This window comes from Lepus europaeus, chromosome 14 (assembly GCF_033115175.1).
Source record: "Lepus europaeus isolate LE1 chromosome 14, mLepTim1.pri, whole genome shotgun sequence".
NCBI classification, from domain to species: domain Eukaryota; kingdom Metazoa; phylum Chordata; class Mammalia; order Lagomorpha; family Leporidae; genus Lepus; species Lepus europaeus.
The window spans coordinates 93,154,341-93,176,415 of NC_084840.1; the positions used below are offsets into that span (position 1 = coordinate 93,154,341).

A 22,075-nucleotide genomic window follows, 5' to 3' on the forward strand; every position below is an offset into this window, starting at 1 on the left:
GATGACATGCTCTGGTACAGAAAATCCTAAGGAATCTACAAAGCACTACAAATACAGGTTCAATGAGGATGTGGGATCAACATACAAAAGTCAACTATATTTCAATAAATTATAATAAACAATCAAAAATTAAATAGAAAACAATTTATAATGGCATCACAAAGAAGAAAATGTTTTAAGAATATACTTAACAAAAGAAAATTTAAGACTTTATATAGTGCAAATGAAAAAATGATGCTAAAAGAAATTAGCAATTAAAATAAATGGAAAGACATCCTATGTTTGTAGACTGGAAGACAATATTGCTGAGATCACAATAATTCCCAAAATGATCTACAAATTCAGTGCAATCACTATCAAAATCCTAGCTGACTTTTTTGCAAAAACAAACAAGCCGATTATAAAATTCATACAAAACATGAAGTATCAACAAAACAAACTTTTTTTTTTTTATTTGACAGATAGAGTTAGACAGTGAGAGAGACAGAGAAAAAGGTCTTCCTTCCATTGGTTCACTCCCCAAGTGGCTGCTATGGCCAGAACTATGCCGAGCTGAAGCCAGGAGCCAGGTGCTTCTTCCTGGTCTTCCACACAGGTGCAGGCACCCAAGCACTTGGGCCATCCTCCACTGCCTTCCCGGGCCACAGCAGTGTGTGTACTGGAAGAGGAGCAACTGGGACTAGAACCTGGCACCCATGAGGGATGCCAGCGCCGCAGGCAGAGGATTAACCAAGTGAGCCACTGGCGCCGGCCCCAAACAATCTTGAAAAATTACGAAATAGGACACTTCCTGATTTCAAAACCTATCACATAGGTATATTCTACCCATGTGAAACTAATGTATTTGTTCTAACTGCTTAAATGGTTACTTTTCTCTTTTTTTTTAAAGATTTATTTATTTATTTGAAATAGTTACACAGAGAGAGGAGAGGCAGAGAGAGAGAGAGAGAAAGAAAGAAAGAGAAAGAGAGAGAAAGAGGTCCTCCATCCACTGGTTCACTCCCCAGATGGCCGCAATGGCCAGAGCTACGCCAATCCGAAGCCGGAAGCCAGGAGCCTCCTCCAGGTCTCTCACACACGGGTGCAGGGGCCCAAGGGCTTGTGCCATCTTCTACTGCTTTCCCAGGCCACAGCAGAGAGCTGGATCAGAAGAGAAGCAGCCAGGACTCGAATTGGTGCCCGTATGGGATGCTGGCACTGCAGATGGCAGCTTTACCCGCTATGCCATAGCGCGGGGCCCTAAATGGCTACTTTTCAAAAGATGCTTTGTGTGCTTTTGTTTTTTTGAAAGATTTATTTTATTTATGAGATGCCAGCTTACTATATGAGATGCAAGCTCAGCAGGCAGCAGCTTAACCCGTTAGGCCACAACCCTGGGCCCCAAGGTGGTTTCTTTACAAAAGTTATGACTGGAGCAGGTGTGTAGCACAGCAGTAAAAGCTGCCACCTGGGATGCCTACATCCCAAACAGGAATGCCTGGTATCAAGTTCAGGTTCTTTCACTTCCTATCCAGCTTCCTGCTAATGCAGCCCCTAGGAGGCAGCAGGTGACAGCTCGAGTAATTGGGTTTGTGAGAGACCAAGATAGAGTTCCAAGCTTTGGCCTGACCCAGCCGTGGCTGTTGTAGTCATTTCGGGAATGCACCAGTGGATGGAAGCTCTCTCTTTCTGTTTCTCTCATTTGTCTTTCAAATATTATGAAAAAAATTTAATTTTTTTTGAAAAGTCATGCCTGCCAAGCGACTTGTTAATATCTTAGAAAATTCTAAACTTCCATCAAACACTTCTGGTTCCATTTCCAAATCATCTCTCCCAGATACATTTCCATAGATATAAAATGACATACATACACAGTTACAACAGCATTTCTCTGAAGATCTAAAAGAGAATCTAAGTGGTGTCTATCAGAATGGTTCAGATTAAATGTAGTACAGGTTCCTGATCCCTTACATAACAACCCTTGGATACAGATATGGGTTTTTTTGTTTTGTTTTGTTTTGTTTTGTTTTTTTTTTTTTTTGAGACTTATTTATTTGAAAGACAGAGAAATCTTCTATCCACTGGTTAACATCCTGAATGTCCACAACAGTCAGGGCCTGGCTTAAGCCAGGAGCTCAATTTGAGTCTCCCACTTGGGTGGGAGGGAATGAAGATTTGGGCAATCTTCCACTATCTTTCCAGGAACATTAGCAGGAAGCCGAATCAGAAGCAGAGCAGCCAGGACTTGAACTGGTGCTCATATGGGATGCCAGCATTGCAGCGGTAGCATAATTCCCTTTCACTGTACCCCAACACAGGCCCCCTAGATATGTTTTGAAATCCTTAGTTTTCTAATTTTGCAAAGTCCACCTGTTACAAATACTATGTGGCATATTTGTAATCCTCCAATATAGTATCAGGCAGCACTCTTAAAAGATTTTTGCAGGGGCCGGCGCCGTGGCTCACTGGTTAATCCTCCACCTGTAGCACTGGCATCCCAAATGGGCACCGGGTTCTAGTCCTGGTTGCTCCTCTTTCAGTCCAGCTCTCTGCTGTGGCCCGGGAAGGCAGTGGAGGATGGCCCAAGTGCTTGGGTGCCTGCACCTGTGTGGAAGACCAGGAAGAAGCACCTGGCTCCTGGCTTCAGCTCGGCATAGTTCTGGCCATAGCAGCCACTTGGGGAGTGAACCAATGGAAGGAAGACCTTTTTCTCTGTCTCTCTCACTGTCTCTGCCTAATAAAAAATAAATAAATACATAAATCTTAAAAAAACAAAACAAAACACTCAAAAACAGTCTCATGACACTTCACATCAGATTCTGCCCTTAACTGGTTCAAATAGGATGGGTTTTGCAGTTAAGCAAGTTTCAAACAACCTTTGGGTTTCAAAACTTTTTGGATTCTTAAATTATAGCTACGTGATGATGGACTTGCATCGTTATTATTATTACTTACTCTTCCTTGCTTAGTAATTAGCTGTTTAAATATCTTCCTCCTTCCAGAAAGCTGGACCACTGAAGCAGGTTCAGACCTACTCCTCTCTGGAATATGCTTGATAATATACTTAACAGAGACAGAATTTTTTTTCTGAACTGAATAAGCATAAACTATAAGGACACTACTTGTTAATATTTGACTCTTCTAATCACATCAGCTCTAGGAGGGTTCAGTACAGAGGTATGGCCCATAAGCAGTCACTATCAGTTGCACAGAGTTTATTACTACTGTGACAGATACAAACTACAAGGTTATTATGGTCCTGGAAGATCACTGCTCTGAAAAGTTGCAATTCCTGTTTCTTATTATAAGATGCCTTATAAACAGGAGTGCCAAAAGAGAGGGGAGGATGCATGCAGGCTGGTTTTTCTTTTGTTTCTTAATATGGAGCCTGGTATTGGCTGTTTTGTTTTTTGTTTTGTTTTGTTTGTTTGTTTTTTAAGAAACAGGAGGAAGAGAATGAGAGAAAGAGAGAAAGAGTGAGCTATCCCATCTGCTGACTCACTCTAAGAACGCCTACCACACCCTGAGCTGCACAGGGGACAAAGCCTGCAGCCAAAAAACTCAATTCAGCTTTCCTACATGGTTGGTAGGAACTCAACTCCTTGAGCCACCACCTGTTGCCACCCAGGATCTACACTGGTGGGAAGCTGGAATTAGGAGCCAGAGCCAGGTATTACGTGCAGGTACTCCAATATGGAACACAGGCATCTGACCTGTCTTAGCCACTAGACAAAACACCTAACCCCACTCCCAGCTCTGCTGATTTTTATATAAAGTATACAGAATTCTCATTTAAACTAACTCCTGTGGTCTCATTTACTGGGCTAAGAAAATTTTTTTAAAAAACATGTTTATAGGACCGGTGCCGTGGCTCACGTGGTTAATCCTCTGCCTGCGGTGCCAGCATCCCATATGGGTGCCGGGTTCTAGTCCCGGCTGCTCCTCTTCCAGTCCAGCTCTCTGCTGTGGCCCGGAAGGGCAGTGGAGGATGGCCCAAGTGCTTGGGCCCCTGCACCCACGTGGGAGACCAGGAAGAAGCACCTGGCTCCTGGCTTCAGATCAGTGCAGCGCCAGCCGTGGCAGCCATTTGGGGAGTGAACCAACGGAAGGAAGACTTTTCTCTCTGTCTCTCTCTCACTGTCTATAACTCTACCTGTCAAATAAAAAAATTAAAAAATAAAAAAAAAACATGTTTATAGTTAACAGCAAGAAAACTTGTATTTTATTCAGTTTCTGCTAATATGCAAAATAGATCCATGTCAATCCTTTACTGAGAACATTAAAAACAAAATTCTTAAAAAAATTAGGTTAAGTGAACTCACTGATGTCTTTAGCTTGCTGTGCTGGAGTTAAACCATACTATAAACACGTTGATTTTGACATTAGCTAGAATATAATTTAATCTCTGATTTAGCTAAAATAATCCATAAAGCAAAATAGACAACATGATTTATTGGGGGGCACATATTTGGTGCAGCAATTAAAGGTGTTGCTTGGGACTCCCACATCCTATATTGGAGTGCTTGGGTTGGAATCCCAACTCCACTCTCAATTCCAGCTTCTTGCTAGTGCATACTCTATAGGCAGGTGATGGCTCAAGTACATGGGACCCTGACACCCACATGGGAGACCTGGACAGAATTCCTGACTCTGGCTTGGTACAGGCTGTTGCAGGGTATATGGCGAGTGAACCAGTAGATGGAAGATCTCTGTCTTTCTCCTTTCAAGTAAATAAAAATCAACAATTTTTTTCAAGAAAAGAAAAACGCAATCCATCATAGTAAAAACATGAGTTCTATCAAAATTTTGTACATTTTTAAGTGAACCACCTGGCATATTTTAATAACTTAAAAATTAAGGGTTACAGGCCGGCGCCGCGGCTCACTAGGCTAATCCTCCGCCTTGCGGCGCCGGCACACCGGGTTCTAGCCCGGTCGGGGCACCGGATTCTGTCCCGGTTGCCCCTCTTCCAGGCCAGCTCTCTGCTGTGGCCAAGGAGTGCAGTGGAGGATGGCCCAAGTACTTGGGCCCTGCACCCCATGGGAGACCAGGATAAGCACCTGGCTCCTGCCACCGGATCAGCGCGGTGCGCCAGCTGCAGCGCGCCTACCACGGCGGCCATTGAAGGGTGAACCAACGGCAAAAGGAAGACCTTTCTCTCTGTCTCTCTCACTGTCCACACTGCCTGTCCAAAAAAAAATAAATATATAAACAAATAAATAAATAAAAATTAAGGGTTACAAACTTGGAGCAGGGGCCAGTGTTATGGTGCAGTGGATTAAGTTAGCATCTGCTTCCAGGTAATACACCCAGGGAAGTAGCAGAACATGGCCCAAGTACCAGGGATTCTGTCACCCATGTAGGAGACCAAGATGGAGTTCCCAGCTCCTGACTTCAGAATGGCCCAACCCTGGCTGTTTGCGGTCATTTGGGGAGTGAACCAGTGGATGAAAGATCAGTCTGTCTCTTGCTCTCTCTCTCTTTCCCCCCAACTCAACCAATGTCACTCTGCCTTTCAAATAAACAAATCTTTAAAAAACAAAATTAAAAAAAAATCAATTTGAGGCAGGTTAAGAAACCTGCATCCTGTGTCAGAGTAGCTAGATTCAATACCCAGTTCAGCTTGTTACTCCAGCTGCCTGCCAATGAAGACCATGGCAGGCAACAGGTGATAGCTCAGGCATTTGGTTCCCTGCCATCACATGGCAGAGCTGGACTGAGTTCCCAGTTCCAGGCTTCAGCCTCAGCACCGCTCAGCCATTGTAGGCATTTGGAGAGTGAACCAGTAGATGAGATCACTCTTTCTCTGCCTCTCAGATAAATAAATAAGTAAATAAAAAAATTTTTAAGAGATAAAATCTTGGGACTGGAGTTATAGTGTAGCAGGTAAAGCTGTTGCCTGCAACTCCAGCATCCTATATGGGCACTGGTTCATGTCCTGGATGCTCCACTTCCAATCCAGCTCCCTGATAATGGCCTGGGAAAAGCAGTAGAATGGCCCAGGTGTTTGGGCCCCTGCTACTCTCATGGGAGACCTAGAAGAAGCCCCTGGCTCCTGGCTTTGGCTTGGCTGAGCGCTGGCTGTTGCAACCATCTGGGGAGCAAACCAGCAAACGGAAGATCGTTCTCTGTTTTGCCCTTTTTTTCTGTAACTCTTTCAAGTGAATAAATAAATCTTTAAAAGAAAAAAAAAAGAGTTAAAACCTCATGTGATTTTGCAATATTTTGAAATTTCACAAAATGTGTTTGACTGGAATGAAAATTCCTGGGTGACAAGCTCCAAAGTTATATAAATTTGTGCAAAATTCTTTTGGTGTGTAAATTTTAAACAAAGCTTTTATATGGATTTCATTATTCCTACCTTCTAAATATTTAGAGATTTTCTCCAATCGGACTGGCATGTGAAAGTAAAAATACAAATTAGATATTAAATATTAATGCATGCGTAATATCTGTTGCTGAATTTAAAATGATAAAATAGTCCAACCTGAGGTTAAATCAGAGCTCCTGCCACTCTTTTTGTCCTCTACAATTTCATAAAATGGACCTATGACATGCAGCAATTCTTCAACTTTCTCAGTCATCGGCATAGTTTCAAGAATCTGTAATTAGAGGAAACAAATATTGTGAAATCACAAACTACAGATTTCATCTACATTACTTCAAATAATCTACTAGCTCCAATTTCTCCAGCCTTTGAGATTTAAAGTTCATCAATACTCTCCCTAAAGGATCTACATTAATTACATACTTAAATACGTATAATGCAAGAAAGACTCCAGAACTCATATATTAAAGATCTAAAAGGAATCTCATTTTGAAGACTATTTTACATAAGCCTCATTTAACACTCATACAATAACCTATAAACTCTACATAAAAAGTAAGGAGATTTAATTAAATAGAATTGAATACCATGGGGTTAGCGTAAAATTATGATGTCTGTTCTTTAGCACCAAGGGTAGTATTTTTTAAAAGATTTATTTTTATTTATATGAAAGGCAGAGTTACAGAGAGGCAAAGGCAGAGAGAGACACAGAGATGTCTTCCATATGCTGGTTCATGCCCCAAATGTCCACAACGGCCGGAGCTGGGCTGATCTGAAGCCAGGAGCCTGGAGCTTCTGAATACTTAAAATTTTTAATATAGTTTTAATATACAGCATATATTTAACTTTCAATGAATTCCAAATCCTGATAAGAAAAAGATTGTTCCTGTTTTTTTAAAAGCATACTACTTAGGGTGGGTATTTTGCATAGTAGTGAAGCCACTGCTTAGGACACCTTCATGCAGGTACAGAGTGCCTGGATTCTAGAGCTGACCCCATTCCCAATTCCAGATTCCTACTAATGTGGAGCCAGGAGCTTCTTCTGTGTCTCTCAGCAGGTGCAGGGGCCCAAGCACTTGGGCCATCTTCTATTGCTTTCCGGCCATAACAGAAAGCTGGATCAGAAGTGGAGCATCTGGGACTCCAACCGGGACCCATATGGGATGCCAGCACTGCAGGAGGCAGCTTTACCCTTTATGCCACAGCGCTGACCCCAAGGGTAATATTTCTAAAAAGGCACAACAGTTGGACGTGGTTAGCACTTTCTGACACCTTCACAACTATGGGCCAAACTCAAATCATCAAATTGAAAGAGCCAGGTAAATAACTGAAAAAGCAGTCAATCCAATAAGCAGCAATTGGTGAATGAGCAGGAAATTAAAGAACTTTTACATATGAAGTATCTTGTAATATTTAAAGAATAAAATTAGCTGTGTGTGTTAATTAAGAAAATATTTCTAATTTTTCTTTACAGGAAAAAAGGTAGTTGCTACACAGTATATTCGGTATGATATCAATATTAGTTTCCTTTCTTAATAATAAGTATTTACTTTCTTTCTGAATACATTTACAAAACATAACTAAAAGTAATTACTACTACGAAAAGGGAGGGAATGGGGAAGACCTTATGTTCATTTTATACATGATTCTTTTTGCATTTATACATACATATTATTTTTATTATTAAAATAATCAAATCTATTTAAAAATTTTTAAATTTATTTATTTGAAAGGCAGAGGAAAAGAACGAGTCCCCATCTGCTAGTTCACTCTCCAAATGCCTGCAACATCTGGGACTAGGAAAGTCCGAAGTCCAGAGTCAGGAACTCAAACCACTGACCCACGTGGGTGGCAGGAACCCAGTTACTTGTGCCGTCTCCACTGCCTCCTAGGGTCTGCATTATCAGGAGCCCAGGTTTCCCAATATGGGAGATAATCATCTTAATAGGCATCTTAACTACTAAATTGTCTCCAAATTTCTTACTTTTAAGCAAGCAAATTCTTTTATTCTTCTTACATATTTTTCAACTTATATGCAGTTTTTTGTTTGTTTGTTTTTTGACAGGCAGAGTGGATAGTGAGAGACACAGAGAAAGGTCTTCCTTTTTGCCGTTGGTTCACCCTCCAATGACCACTGCGGCCGGCGCATCATGCTGATCCGAAGCCACGAGCCAGGTGCTTCTCTTGGTCTCCCTTGCGGGTGCAGGGCCCAAGGACTTGGGCCGTCCTTCACTGCCCTGCTGGGCCACAACAGAGAGCTGGCCTGGAAGAGGGGCAACCGGGATAGAATCCGGCGCCCCAACCGGGACTAGAACCCGGTGTGCCGGTGCCGCAAGGCGGAAGATTAGCCTGTTAAGCCACGGCACCAGCCCTTATATGCAGTTTTAAAGTGGCTACTTGTATCTTTAAAACTCACAGTAACCCTGGATTCGTTAGTCACTCTCCCTGCTTTCCTGATTGTTTACTCTCTGTCTTGCACAATAGACTGTATGCTCAGTGAAAAGGGGCCTCCATCTGTTCTCATTCACTCTCTGATTTCCAGTGTTCAGAATACAGAAGGCTTTTAATAAATAAGCCAGCTTAAAACTCCAAAATTCTTGTACAAACAATGCTTTTATTTCTAAACCAAAGGCAGATAGATCATGAACAGTCGGAGACAATCAGAAGCTACGACATGATTTTGAGCTTAGATATGCACACAGAAACTATCACTCACACAATGTGCACATGTGGGTGAGGGGAAGGTTACCGAGAGAGATTATACAGAATGAACAAGATTTATGATAATTGGCTTTAGTGACATAATTTAATTATATAACATCGTAAATTATCTAATTGCTGTATGAGTTAATGAGAGTGAAAAGAATGTTTTATCATAAAATTTGCTAAGGCAAATACTTGTTATAAAATTAAGGATATGGGGGCAGGGCATTTTTACAGATATCTGATTTATAATAATTCAGATTATAATAATAATTTTGAGAATTGGTTCAAATCCGAAACTGAAACCACAGGGTAATGTTTACTTTGACGTAACCAAAGTCAGAGCTAAGAAATGGCAGAGACCATTCAAATGTAAAGTCAGCACCTTTTACATTACTCATTCAGCAGAACCCCTGGTAGGCCAACCACGTACCCATCTTGATCCCATTCAATATCTTTGATCCTCCTCCAAAACTGCTTTTAGTTCTATTTCAATTAAAGCTTATATATTAAAAAAAAAAAAAAAAACAAAAACCAAAAAACACCTTTCTCAAATTTGTCCTTTTGTAGAGCTGCTTCATTTAGTGTTTGGATTTCTTTTTTTTTTTTTTTTCTTTTTTTTTCTTTTTTTTTTTTGACAGGCAGAGTGGACAGTGAGAGAGAGAGAGAGAGAGACAGAGAGAAAGGTCTTCCTTTGCCGTTGGCTCACCCTCCAATGGCCGCCGCGGTAGCGCGCTGCGGCCGGCGCACCGCGCTGATCCGATGGCAGGAGCCAGGTGCTTCTCCTGGTCTCCCATGGGGTGCAGGGCCCAAGAACTTGGGCCATCCTCCACTGCACTCCCTGGCCACAGCAGAGAGCTGGCCTGGAAGAGGGGCAACCGGGACAGGATCGGTGCCCCGACCGGGACTAGAACCCGGTGTGCCGGCGCCGCAAGGCGGAGGATTAGCCTGTTGAGCCACGGCGCCGGCCAGTGTTTGGATTTCTTAAACCCCATAATAGAAAGGGAGGAATTATGGACCTCCTGATGTCAGAATTAAATAAAGGGATTATGTGAGAGCACTGTTCAAATATAAACAGAGTATTTTTTCAGTAAGCTAGAGTTTGTTTTTTTTGTTTTGTTTTGTTTTGTTTTTTGACAGGCAGAGTGGATAGTGAGAGAGAGAGAGAGAGACAGAGAGAAAGGTCTTCCTTTTTGCCGTTGGTTCACCCTCCAATGGCCGCTGCGGCCGGCGCATCGCGCTGATCCGAAGCCAGGAGCCAGGTACTTCTGGTCTCCCATGGGGTGCAGGGCCCGAGGACCTGGGCCATCCTCCACTGCCTTCCCGGGCCATAGCAGAGAGCTGGCCTGGAAGAGGGGCAACTGGGATAGAATCCTGCGCCCCAACCGGGACTAGAACCTGGTGTGCCGGCGCCGCAAGGCGGAGGATTAGCCTGTTAAGCCACAGCGCGGGCCAGCTAGAGTTTTAATAGCAGACAGTACACAAATGACTGGGCAAAATATACCCAGAATTAGAGATTTCACTCTCTAAATTAGAGACACTTTAAAAAAATATGACCAAGAAGTTCCTAGCCATTTGCGAAGTTCTCACACAGATAGAAATGTTGAAATACAGGAAGTGGCATGCAGGTGCACACCCCCCACACCCACACAACATGATAAAAAGACAGAGACACACATTCAGACAAACCCAGGCAAACCTGTCTACTCACCCTCAGAAATCTTATCTGAAGTTATGTTAATTAAGTTAATTAAATACATTATAACCTGTGCAAATGAAGAGTGGGTAACAAATATTTGGTAAATCATATATATTATAGAAAAATAGCATTGAAAATATAATAATATGTTGGGTTTGTCCAGCACTTTTCTTTGATGACACACATCATTTTTAGATCATGAAAATGTCCTGGAAAGGTACCGATACATTCAGTTAAAGCAAAGACTAAATTCCTCAGTCTTTTTTGGTGCAGGATGAAAACACGGGTTTCTTTTGTTTTGTTTATTTTTATTTACTTGAAAGGACGAATGACAGAGAGATGGAATAGTTTTAATATTTTGCAGGGACAGGGATGGAATGCACATTATCTCATTGACCTCACACTTAAAACTGGTTATACCATTAGTTAATAAAATCAGACAGGAAAAATAGGGAAATTTTACTAAATGTTTCAATTTGACTTTATATTACAGAAATATATCCTAAGAATTAAAATGACACTTAAGGGGGCTGGCACTGTGGCATAGTGGGTAAAGCTGCTGCCTGCTATGCAGGCATCCTATTTGAGTCCCGGCTACTCCACTTCCAATCTAGCTCTCTGCTACAGCCTGAGAAAACAGTGGAAGATGCCCCAAGCCCTGGGCCCTGCACCCTCACGGAAGAGCCAGAAAAAGCTCCTAGCTCCTGGCTTCAGATCAGCTCAACTCTACCCATTGCGGCCAAGTGGGGAGTGAGCAGCAGGTAGAAGACCTTTCTCTCTCTCTCTCTCTCTGCCTCTCTGTAACTCTGCCTTCAAATAAATAAATCTTTCCAAAAAAAATGACACTTATGTAAAGAAAAAACAATAATTAATGAAACCAAAAAGGCTTTGGGTTATCTTTCTCTGCCTCTGAAAGGCTCCTTTGTTATTGTGTTATTGATAGAGTTAACAGGAATTAAACTTTGTCCTTGGTTGTAGATAAAGTCCACTAAATAAAAATTGTGAAAATGTAACAAAGGGCACAACTTTCAGCAACACAAAAGAGTTTTAAAGAAGAAAACAAACAAAAAATTGGTCTGATTACATCACATAGAAACTTCACAACTTCTGAACTGTGTCTAACATAAAAATGATCCTCAATAAAAAGTCTTTCAGGTCATCTATAAAATCCATGATTTCTTAAAAAATTTATTTCTCAAAACGATGTGGTAGACAGACCTGAAAGAGCTAGGTAATGAGAATGCCTCCCCTTAGTAGTTAAGGAGAGAACCTAACAGTCCCCTTATCTTACTCTGCTTCTGAAAGATTTATGCATTCACAGAAAATCTGCTGCAGCGGCTAAGATGCTCTGATGTCCACATCTCCATAGTGTCTGAGTTCCAGCTCCAGCTCTGCTCCTGATACCAGCACCCTGCTAATGTAGACCCTGGGAGGCAGCAGGTGATGGCTCAAGTGGTTGGGTCCCTGCCACCCACACTGTGAGACTTAGTACCTGGCTTCCAGGCATTCTCCTTGAACAAGTGGATAGGAGGTCTGTCTGTCTGTGCCTCTCTGCCTCTAAAATAAACAATTTTATTAGAAAATAAAAACACTGGGGCCAGTGTCGTGGCACAGCAGGTTAAGCTGCCTCCTACAGCACTGACATCCCATATGGGCTCTGGTTCAAGTCCTGGCTGCTCCACTTCCAATTCAGCTCCTTGCTGATGCACCTGAGAAAGCAGCGGAGGACGGCCCAAGTGTTTAGGCCCCTGCACCCACACGGGAAACCTGGAAGAAGCTCCTGGCTCCTTGCTTCGGGCCTAGCCCAGCTCCGGCCATTGCGGCCATTTGAGGAATGAACCAGCAGATGGAAGATCAATCTCTCTCTCTCTTTCTCTCTCTCTAACTTTTTCAAATAAATAAATCTTTTTTCAAAAAAAAAAAAGAAAGAAAATAAAAATACTTGTTACTGAAAAATCCAATAATGAGATTGTATCAATTAACTGGTCAAAACTTGTATGAGAATATTACCGGGCAGTTTTGTTAACTATTTCTCTTAAATAAAAAAGTCCAAAGCAGAAATGTTTTCAAGATAGTCCAGATACTTCCCAGATCCCTGAGAAAATGACATTGATATTTTTTTAAAGTCCTTTTCCTATACTGTCTCCAAAAGTCAACTATAGAGACAAGGAAAATGAAAAAATATAAAAATAAAATTAAAAACTGATAAATCCTAATAAATTCAATAATCTAGACACTGTGGTCTCCTTGTTTAAAACAAAGCATCTAATTTATCTGATAAATTAATGGCAACTGTTCTTAATATTTTTATTTCCTACTGTGAATTATTTTCTTACCTTTTTCATTTCTTCAACATATGCAATCATGGCTTCCTCTTTGGTCATATCACCCAGTGAACTCCAAGCATCCCTAGAAATGAAAATATCCAAATAAGAATAAGAGACATCTGGTTTTCCATTCCTCATGTTATGTCTCCAAAAGATCTCTTCGAATGTGTCACCTTGAAGAAAACTATCACAGGAAATAAACAAGATAAACAGTATTTAAAACTAATAAATATATATCCTACTTATATTTTAAAAGACCACAAAGACCGTACACTATTCATGAATATTTGCCAAGAACTCTTAATATCACTGTAAGTAATAACTGAAATGAACATTTTAGAAGACTATGAACTATCACAGCCATGTTCTATCAGTCATGGGAAACCCTTTTTATATCAAGGGCCATTTGGATATTTATAATATCATTCACAGGCCATACAAAATTATCACGCTAAAAATTAACCTGTTACAGATTTATTGAATTTCGGATCCCACTTCTAGTTGCGTTGGTAGTCCAGACTAAATGATTTCATGGGCCTTAGACAATCCTCATCCCCAAATGATCACAAGTTTCACTTAGAAGTTTCTACTAATTGATTAATCACTAATTAATCCTAACTTACGTATTTGGACTAAAAATGAAAATGTCAGGGACAGGAAAACTTTAAGCCCCCAGGTAATAAGAACAGTCCTTGGAAATTTTTGCCTAACACAAAAACTGCTAAACTTTTTATGTTTCGTCCAGCAGGAGTATAACTCTACCAAAGATCAGTTCTGTGGAAAAAAAAAATGCAGATAAATAAATTTTCTCAAAATGGACATATCAAATAGCATATTACTATTTCATTAAACTATTACTTTGCTACTATTCATAAAGATCCTACTGGAAATGTATAGTACTAAAAGATCATCAAATGAGTTGATAGTCCTTCCCATTCTCTAAGAAAAATTTAGCATTTAGGGGCTCTTAAAACATAGTTCCTCAATTAGCATACCGTGCTGACAAAGTGTAGTCTAAAACTTCTATAAAGTCTTCAGTAATATGAAGGGCCCAATAGTTCTAGCAGTTTAAGGAGATTTTCTGAAGTGTGCTCATATTTAAGGGTAACAAATATTAGTCAATTGGGAAAATGGCAGAGGTACCTCAATAGATTATGATTCTTTCAAGCATATTAAAAATCAAATTTGTGTTCTAAAGTCAAGTAGGATAAGAGTGACAGCTGAGATAAAAAGTTAATTGGCAGCACCCAAGTCATAATCCTAGTTATTTATTATCTTAAAGTCTCAAAGCAAACAGTGTCACTTGAAAAGCAAGTCATTCTTTTTCTTGGCAGCTAAAAGAGGCAGAGAAGTTTGTTTCTTTAATTTAGTTTGGGAATTGGTCTTGCTGTTTTCCTGTCTTCCTCAGCATTTTCTTGTTTGTGCAAAATTCTATGACAAGGGCATGGAGAATAAAAATTGCATCTGGGACAGCCTGTGTCCAGAATTAATATATAACCATATAAATAAGAATTATAAGATCATTAGTTCATCAAAATGAAATTGTTTTTCATATCTCTATAAGTAAAATTACCATTTGTATCTTCCAATAGGATCCCAGAACCCAGGCCTTGAAAGTTTACAGGGTCCTTCAGTTGCCTGTTTGTAGAAGCTATAGAACTTCAGCATCATTTCATTTGTTGGCTGGAATGAACCTATTGGAAACATACATTAAATATACAGATCACTTGGGGTTACAAATTAGCATAGCTATACAGTAATAATAGTGATTTTATATTTCATTAATAGCTCGGATAATAATTTATTTCTACCTTGTAAAATTAAAATTTGTCAGTTTTATTAGTTACGTTGCTAATTTGATTTTTCTTAAGTTTTTATTTATTTATTTATTTGAGAGGTAGAGTTACAGACAGTGAAAGGGAGAGACAGAGAGAGAGGTCTTCCTTCCATTGGTTCACTCCCCAGATGGCCGCAATGGCCGGAGCTGTGCCGATCCAAAGCCAGGAGCCAGGAGCTTCTTCCAGGTCTCCCACGTGGGTGCAGGGGCCCAAGGACTTGGGCCATCTTCTACTGCTTTCCAGGCCATAGCGGAGAGCTGGATTGGAAGAGGGGCAGCTGGGACTAGAACCAGTGCCCATATGGGATGCCGGCCCCGCAGGTGGAGGATTAACTTACTGCGTCATGGCGCCGGCCCTGCTAATTTGATTTTTTAAAAATTCTGAGATTTTTTTTACAACAATGCCTAACACAAATGCTCAATAACAAAAGATTACCTAAATACATATATTATTAAGTATAACCAAAATAACCACCAAATATCACTTATATCACAAATGTATTAACATGCAAGAATAACTATTATACATGGTAAAGCTGTGACAAATTAAAGCTGAGTAGCATAAATGAGAATAACAGTAAGTATAAAAATACTTACTTTGCCAAAATAGATGTTGTATATTCTGTTTTTAAACTACTTTTTCTACCAAATTTTATATTATGAAACTTCCCATGCCATCATTTCTCTTTCTATAATTTTATTAGATTGTAATGATTTATAATTAAATGTATACTTTGGTTAATAAAATTACAACAGTAAAAATTCAATGCCTCTTAGCCAAATTTCAATTTCCCAATAAACAGAACTTTGGCTAAAGGCAATCATATGATGTAACAAAAAGAATCAATCTAATGTGAAATAGATTTCTCACTTCCTACTTCTGGAGACATCAGTTTCTTTAAATATACATCTTCAGGGACAGTGCTGTGGTATAGAGGGTTAAGCCGCTGCCAAAAGTGTTGGCATCTCCTATGGGCGCCGGTTCAAACTCCAACTGCTCTACTTCCAATCCAGCACACTTTTAATGTACCTAGGAAAGCAGTGGAAGACGGTCTAAGTGTTCGGGGCCCTGCACCCACATGGGAGACCCAGATGAAGCTCCTGGCTCCTGGTTTCCATTTGCCCCAGTCTTGGCTGTTGTGGCCATTTAGGGAGTGAACCAGTGGATGAAAGACCTCTCTCTCTCTCTTGCCTCTGCTTCTCCCTCTCTGTAACTCTGCCTTTCAAATAAGTAAATGAATCTTAAAAAGAAAGAATAAAGAGGGGTCAGCGCTGGGTCATAGTGAGTAAAGCCACCACCTGCAGCGCCTGCATCCCATATAGGTACCAGTTCAAGTCCCAGTTGTTCCACTTCCGATCCAGCTCTCTGCAATGGCCTGGGAAAGCAGCAGAAGATGGTGCAAGTGCTTGAGCCCCTGTACCTGCTGGGAGACCCAGAAGATGATCCTGGCTCCTGGCTTCAGATCAGCCCAGTCCTGACCGTTGTGGCCATTTGGGGAATGAAAAAGCAGATGGAAGATATCTCTCTTTCTCTTCCCCATCTCTCTTTGTAACTTTTCCTTTCAAATAAGTAAGTAAATCTTTAAAAGAAAAAATGATGTTTTCATGTGAGTTTCTAGCATATCTATAACCCTTTTTATGTCTCAAATTTTCAAATTACATGAAAAAGTATTATGAATTACAATACTTAAAATTACAGTGAAAAACTGATGTTTTATAATAAATAGCTTGCTAAATAGACACATATATAAAATATCTTATAATTAAAGCCCTAAAAAACATAGCACAGAAAAATATAAATGGCAAGGAGTTTCATAATCCACAAGATGAGAAAAACAGCACTATAAAAACAGTAAATGCAATATCACCCATTTTTGCAAAATAAGTGTTCATATTCAAAAAATAAAGTAGGAAAAAGTACATCAAAAAGTTAAAAAAGGATTGCTCTCGATATCAGGTATACAGATATTTTATTTCCCTTTTTCTTGTATTTATAAAGTTTAACATCAATGTGTACTACTTCTAAAACAAAAATCATTATAAAAATAAATAAGTCTATAGAAGACATTTTTAAATTTGGCAGATTGAATAATAAACAGATAACGAGTAATCAAAAGCTAGTTGCTCATAAAAGCTGCAGAAATTATGATACAGACAAGCAGAGAGCAGTGTTTCAGGTTTGGCCAAGGGTACAGTTCAATTCCAAAATCATGATAATAATCTATCTATCTATCTATATATATATATATATATACACACATAAATTTAGGAGTATCTATTAGATAAAGTGTTTTAGTGATATGGTTCTCTTTATATAGCGAGGGAAAATTGGAGAAATCAAAGGTAAAGATGGTTACCTATTTATCACAAACCTAAATTTAAAATGTTAAAAGCAGAGCCGGCGCTGTGGCGTAGTAGGCTAAGCCTCTGCCTGCAGCGCTGCCAGCATCCCATATGAGCACCAGTTCCGTGTCCCTGCTGCTCCTCGAGCGATTCAGCTCTCTGCTATGGACAGAAAAGACGGTCCAAGTGCTTCGGTCCACGCACCGGTGTGGGAGGCCAGGAAAACGCTCCGGGATTCGTTGTGACCATTTGGAGAGTGAACCAGCAGATGGAAGACCTTTCTATCTCTCCCTCTCTCTCTCTGTACTCTCTACCTCTCAAATAAACCAATAATAAAATCTTTTTAAAAAAATAAAATGTCAAAAGTTTCATTTCTCACAATATCTTCAGTAAATGAGACTAGGAAGATGTAGAAGTTTATTGGCTTAGGTGAACTAAAAATACATTGAAACAAAACCTGAGAATATTAATTGAATATATTCTGTGTGTAAGGCAGTAGATAAAGTATGATCTCTGTTCTCAAAGTGCAACACGTGGTACAGTTAATATATGTTTCTGAAATACTAAGAACTTAAATTTCTAAAAGCCACAGTCACATCAACCATAGATTATGGTTTATGGTTTATGGATTATGGTTTATTTATGCCTTAAAGATTAAGCAATAAGGAACACAAATACTACGAGATCTTACTCTTTGTAAAATATTTCAGGGCAGACAAAATTTTTTCAGTAGTATTATAAGTAATTTAATAACTCACTTAAAAAAAAAAAAACCTCTTGGCTTAATTAATCTTAATTCAGTTTCAGGGGATAACAGTATACTGGATGTCATCCAATAAAAGTGCCATTTGGCAGAATATCTTAATTTTGCAATAGCTTCTTAAATGTTATGTAAACACAGAATATATCTTCATAAGTGGGATGTAATGTCAACAAAGATAATGGGCTGCAACTATCAAGGACAGCTTTACCAATTTTCAAAAAACTATCAAAACATGAACATACTATCCACATAAAATTCTTAGATTCATGTCTTTCTGTAAGCTATCTTAAGCGAGCATTTAAAAAACTGACAACTAAATAATTCATATAGTATGTCTACATTGTTTATTCTTTCTTATCTTTCAATCTTTCATATGTTCTCCAATGGAACATTTGAAATTACAAAACGAATGCTAGTTCATGTATATCTGCTTTGAAACTTTTTTGAATCTGCACTTAATAAATTTTATTGAATGAACTGTGATAAATATGCATTAGTTAGGCAAATAATTAATGGAAACAAAGAACAAGATATTAAATACTACAATAATATATTAATGTTACACCCAGTTGGCTTTGCAATTCTGGTACAGTAGTAGTACTTAAACGTATTTAAAAACATATATGCTGATTGTGAAAAACAATTCTTGTATCACTTCTCAGCCTTTTGGCTAAGATCAAGTGTAAAAACAATTCTTGTAATGCAGAAGGATATGAATCGAAAGGTAAAAGTCTCCTTCCCCAAGCCTCTACACTCAGAAAAAAAAATTAATGGCCGAGAACTTCCCAACATTGATCAAACACATAAAATTACAAATTCAAAAAGCTCTGGAAACCATTAAACACTGGCAAAGTGCTGAAAAGCAAAGATTAAAAGAAAAATCTTGATGGCAGCTAGAGAAACGACACATTAAATACAAGTAACTCAAAGGACTTCTGTCAAGCTGCAAAGCAGGTCCAATGTAACAGAACACTAGTAAAGTAGAATAGCAAAAAAAAGGGGGGGGGTATGTTTATGAAAAAAGGAATTATTTTGCAGATGAATGGAACTGCTGTTGCTCTTTTCTCTATGCCTAACAAAAGTGGACAAAATGCATAAACCGTAGACTTGACAAGCGTGTGGCACGGGGCATCCCCACGCCAATTTTTTTTTTTTTTAACATACCCAAATCCGCAGTCATTAAGTGCCAAGACTTTTGCTCAATTACTTGAGATCTGGATAAGCTGCAGGTAACTAATTCACATCCGACACGTCCCTTTCAAGTACACTCTGCGTGAAACGCATCAAAAACAAAACAAAACAAACAAACAAACAAAAAAAAAAAAACAAAAAAGTAGGCTATAAGCAGGACTAGAACCGGAGAGAAGGCTGAGGGCGGCGAGGGTGGGAAACCAGGGCCTCAGGCCTCCACGGGAGGCTGCTTCCGAGGGGCGCCGCGCACCTACCATTTTTCGGCAAACTCTGGATCACCTTCACCGCCGCCTCGAACCTGGTTTCGTGCACCGACCTCGTGCCCGCCATCTCCAGCCGCCAGCGCCGGCCTCCGTCCCAAGGTCTGTCCGCGGGGATCAGGGAGCAGCAGCAGCAGCACCAGCTTCCCCAGGAGCCTGCATGAAACTGGAACATGGAGCGCAGCCGCGGATCAACATGCCCCAAAGGGAGGAGGCCCGCGAGCGCGGCTGGTCAGTTCCCTTCGCCCTGCCCCTCTCCAGGCCGCTCGGCCCGGGCTGGCCCGGCTGCTTCCCTCCGCCCCGGGGCGTGACCAAGGCCGTGCACCCGACGCGCCGGCCGGAGGGGGACAACTCACGGAGAGGAACAGCATCTCCAGCGGCGGGCACAGCGGGCCCGGCTCTCCCGGCCGGTGGACCCTGGCCGCGCAGCCACACCCCCCATGCCCGCCCGCGGAGCCCGTCTGTCCGTCCGCGCCCTGCCCACGCCCCGCCCCGCCCCGCCGGCCCCGCACGACCCACTCGCCGCCGCGGCCGCGCAGCAAACCCCACCTACCCGGCCCGCGGCCACGGCCACGGCCACGGCCACGGCCACGGCCACGGCGCGCGCGCTCCGCCCGTCCCCTGGCAACCGAGGGGAGCCGCGCGGAGACGGCGGCCCGGGCGCGGGGCGCGCCTTTGTTCAGGCCCGCGGGTTCGCGTCCCGGGCCTGGGCCCCAGGCGGCGACAGTGACGCCGCTGGCAGGGCCGGGGGGTCAAAGGGTTGGGGGCATCTTCAGGGGATGCTAGCAGCGCTGGGCCCGCGGGTCTCGACAGCTCTGGGGGCGCAGGAGCCGTCGGCCAGGGGCGTGCGCCCGCGCCGCGGCGGGGCCGGGGGGCAAGACCCCTTCCCCGCACCCCTCTTTCCATCGAGCCCGAGGGCAGGGGGTTAAAAGAGCGTCTGGGGGGTAGGGTCGTCGAGGAACTGTTAGGGACCGTCCGCCCGAGGCGGGGCGCCCGGGGCCGCCCCCTCCCCAGCGCAACCTCTCGGGCCCGTCAGCGTTCGGGGGAGCGCTCCTCCACGCCCCCGGCCCCTCGCAGGGGTAGGGGCTGCGAGGGGTGCAGCCGGCGCCCCGGAAGTCCCGAGTCCCCCCCCCCCCAGGCTGGCATCGTGGTTTCTGTCAGTTCGGGGTGGGTCAGACGGGTTACTGGCGGGACACGAGGCGCGGACCCTCAGGCGCGCTCCCCTCGGAGCCGCGGCGCCGGCCTTTACCTTGGTGTCGCCGGGCAAGGCCTGTCCCGCTCCGGCGCCGACGCCCGGCCCCGCAGACTTGTGGGAAATGTAGTTCCCCGCCGCGGCGCTTCCGCACGCCTCCCGTCGGCGGCCGGCGTCGCTCGCCCCGGTTCCGGCTCGGGGCCCGCGGACGGTGCGAGCGTGTGGCGGAAATCCCGCCTCCCCGCTGTGCTCGCTGCGCATGGCACGTCCGCTCCCGGCGGCGGGGCCCTCCTGGCGGGTGGCGGGGCCCTCCGTGGCGGGTGGCGGGTGGCGGGTGGTGGGTGGCGGGTGGTGGGTGGCAGGTGGCAGGACACTCCGTGGTGGGTGGCGGGTGGCGGGGCCCTCCGTGGCGGGTGGCGGGGCCTTCCGTGGTGGGTGGCGGGGCCCTCCGTGGCGGGTGGTGGGTGGCGGGGCCCTCCGTGGCGGGTGGCGGGGCCCTCCGTGGAGGGTGGTGGGTGGCGGGGCCCTCCGTGGCGGGTGGTGGGTGGCGGGTGGTGGGGCCCTCCGTGGCGGGTGGTGGGTGGCGGGTGGTGGGGCCCTCCGTGGCGGGTGGTGGGTGGTGGGTGGTGGGGCCCTCCGTGGCGGGTGGTGGGTGGCGGGGCCCTCCGTGGCGGGTGGTGGGTGGCGGGGCCCTCCGTGGCGGGTGGTGGGTGGCGGGTGGTGGGTGGTGGGGCCCTCCGTGGCGGGTGGTGGGTGGCGGGGCCCTCCGTGGCGGGTGGCAGGTGGTGGGTGGCGGGTAGCGGGGCCCTCCGTGGCGGGTGGTGGGTGGCGGGTGGCGGGACCCTCCGTGGCGGGTGGCGGGTGGTGGGTGGTGGGTGGCGGGGCCCTCCGTGGCGGGTGGTGGGTGGCGGGGCCCTCCGTGGCGGGTGGTGGGTGGCGGGGTCCTCCGTGGCGGGTGGTGGGTGGCGGGGCCCTCCGTGGTGGGTGGCGGGACCCTCCGTGGCGGGTGGCGGGTGGCGGGTGGCGAGGCCCTCCGTGGTGGGTGGTGGGTGGCGGGGCCCTCCGTGGCGGGTGGTGGGTGGTGGGTGGCGGGGCCCTCCATGGCGGGTGGTGGGTGGCGGGGCCCTCCGTGGCGGGTGGCGGGTGGTGGGTGGCGGGGCCCTCCGTGGCGGGTGGCGGGTGGTGGGTGGCGGGACCCTCCGTGGCGGGTGGCGGGTGGTGGGTGGCGGGACCCTCCGTGGTGGGTGGTGGGTGATGGGTGGCGGGACCCTCCGTGGCGGGTGGCGCCGAGCGTGGCCCCCTAAGCCGATGTGGGTGTCCTGGTGCAGCCGGACGTGGGTCGAAGCCCTGGGGTCGTTCCTGACCCCCGGGCTTGGCCGACCCTGAGGGCTTGTGTAAGATGCCGGGGGTGCTGTTTGCTGGGAGCCTGGTGTTGGCTAAGCGTATGAGACGT

At 44.1% G+C, this 22,075-nt stretch overlaps 1 protein-coding gene across 4 annotated transcripts in view; it reads right to left on the minus strand.

The window, feature by feature from the left end:
* ACBD5 (acyl-CoA binding domain containing 5) overlaps positions 1-20,768 on the minus strand; it is a 50,539-nt gene extending 29,771 nt beyond the window's left edge. The window contains exons 1-5 of one of the 4 annotated variants that reach the window (XM_062211148.1): positions 20,680-20,768; positions 19,425-19,596; positions 14,610-14,730; positions 13,046-13,118; positions 6,467-6,581 (exon numbers count right to left, since the gene is read on the minus strand). In XM_062211148.1, the coding sequence (XP_062067132.1) occupies positions 6,467-6,581; positions 13,046-13,118; positions 14,610-14,730; positions 19,425-19,500 (385 nt within the window). In that variant the 5' untranslated portion in view covers positions 19,501-19,596; positions 20,680-20,768. Of the gene's footprint in view, positions 1-6,466; positions 6,582-13,045; positions 13,119-14,609; positions 14,731-19,424; positions 19,597-19,786; positions 19,857-20,679 lie in introns of those variants that run through there. The other 3 variants (XM_062211149.1, XM_062211150.1, XM_062211147.1) reach the window with 3 other exon arrangements.
* Positions 20,769-22,075: the final 1,307 nt, after the last annotated feature.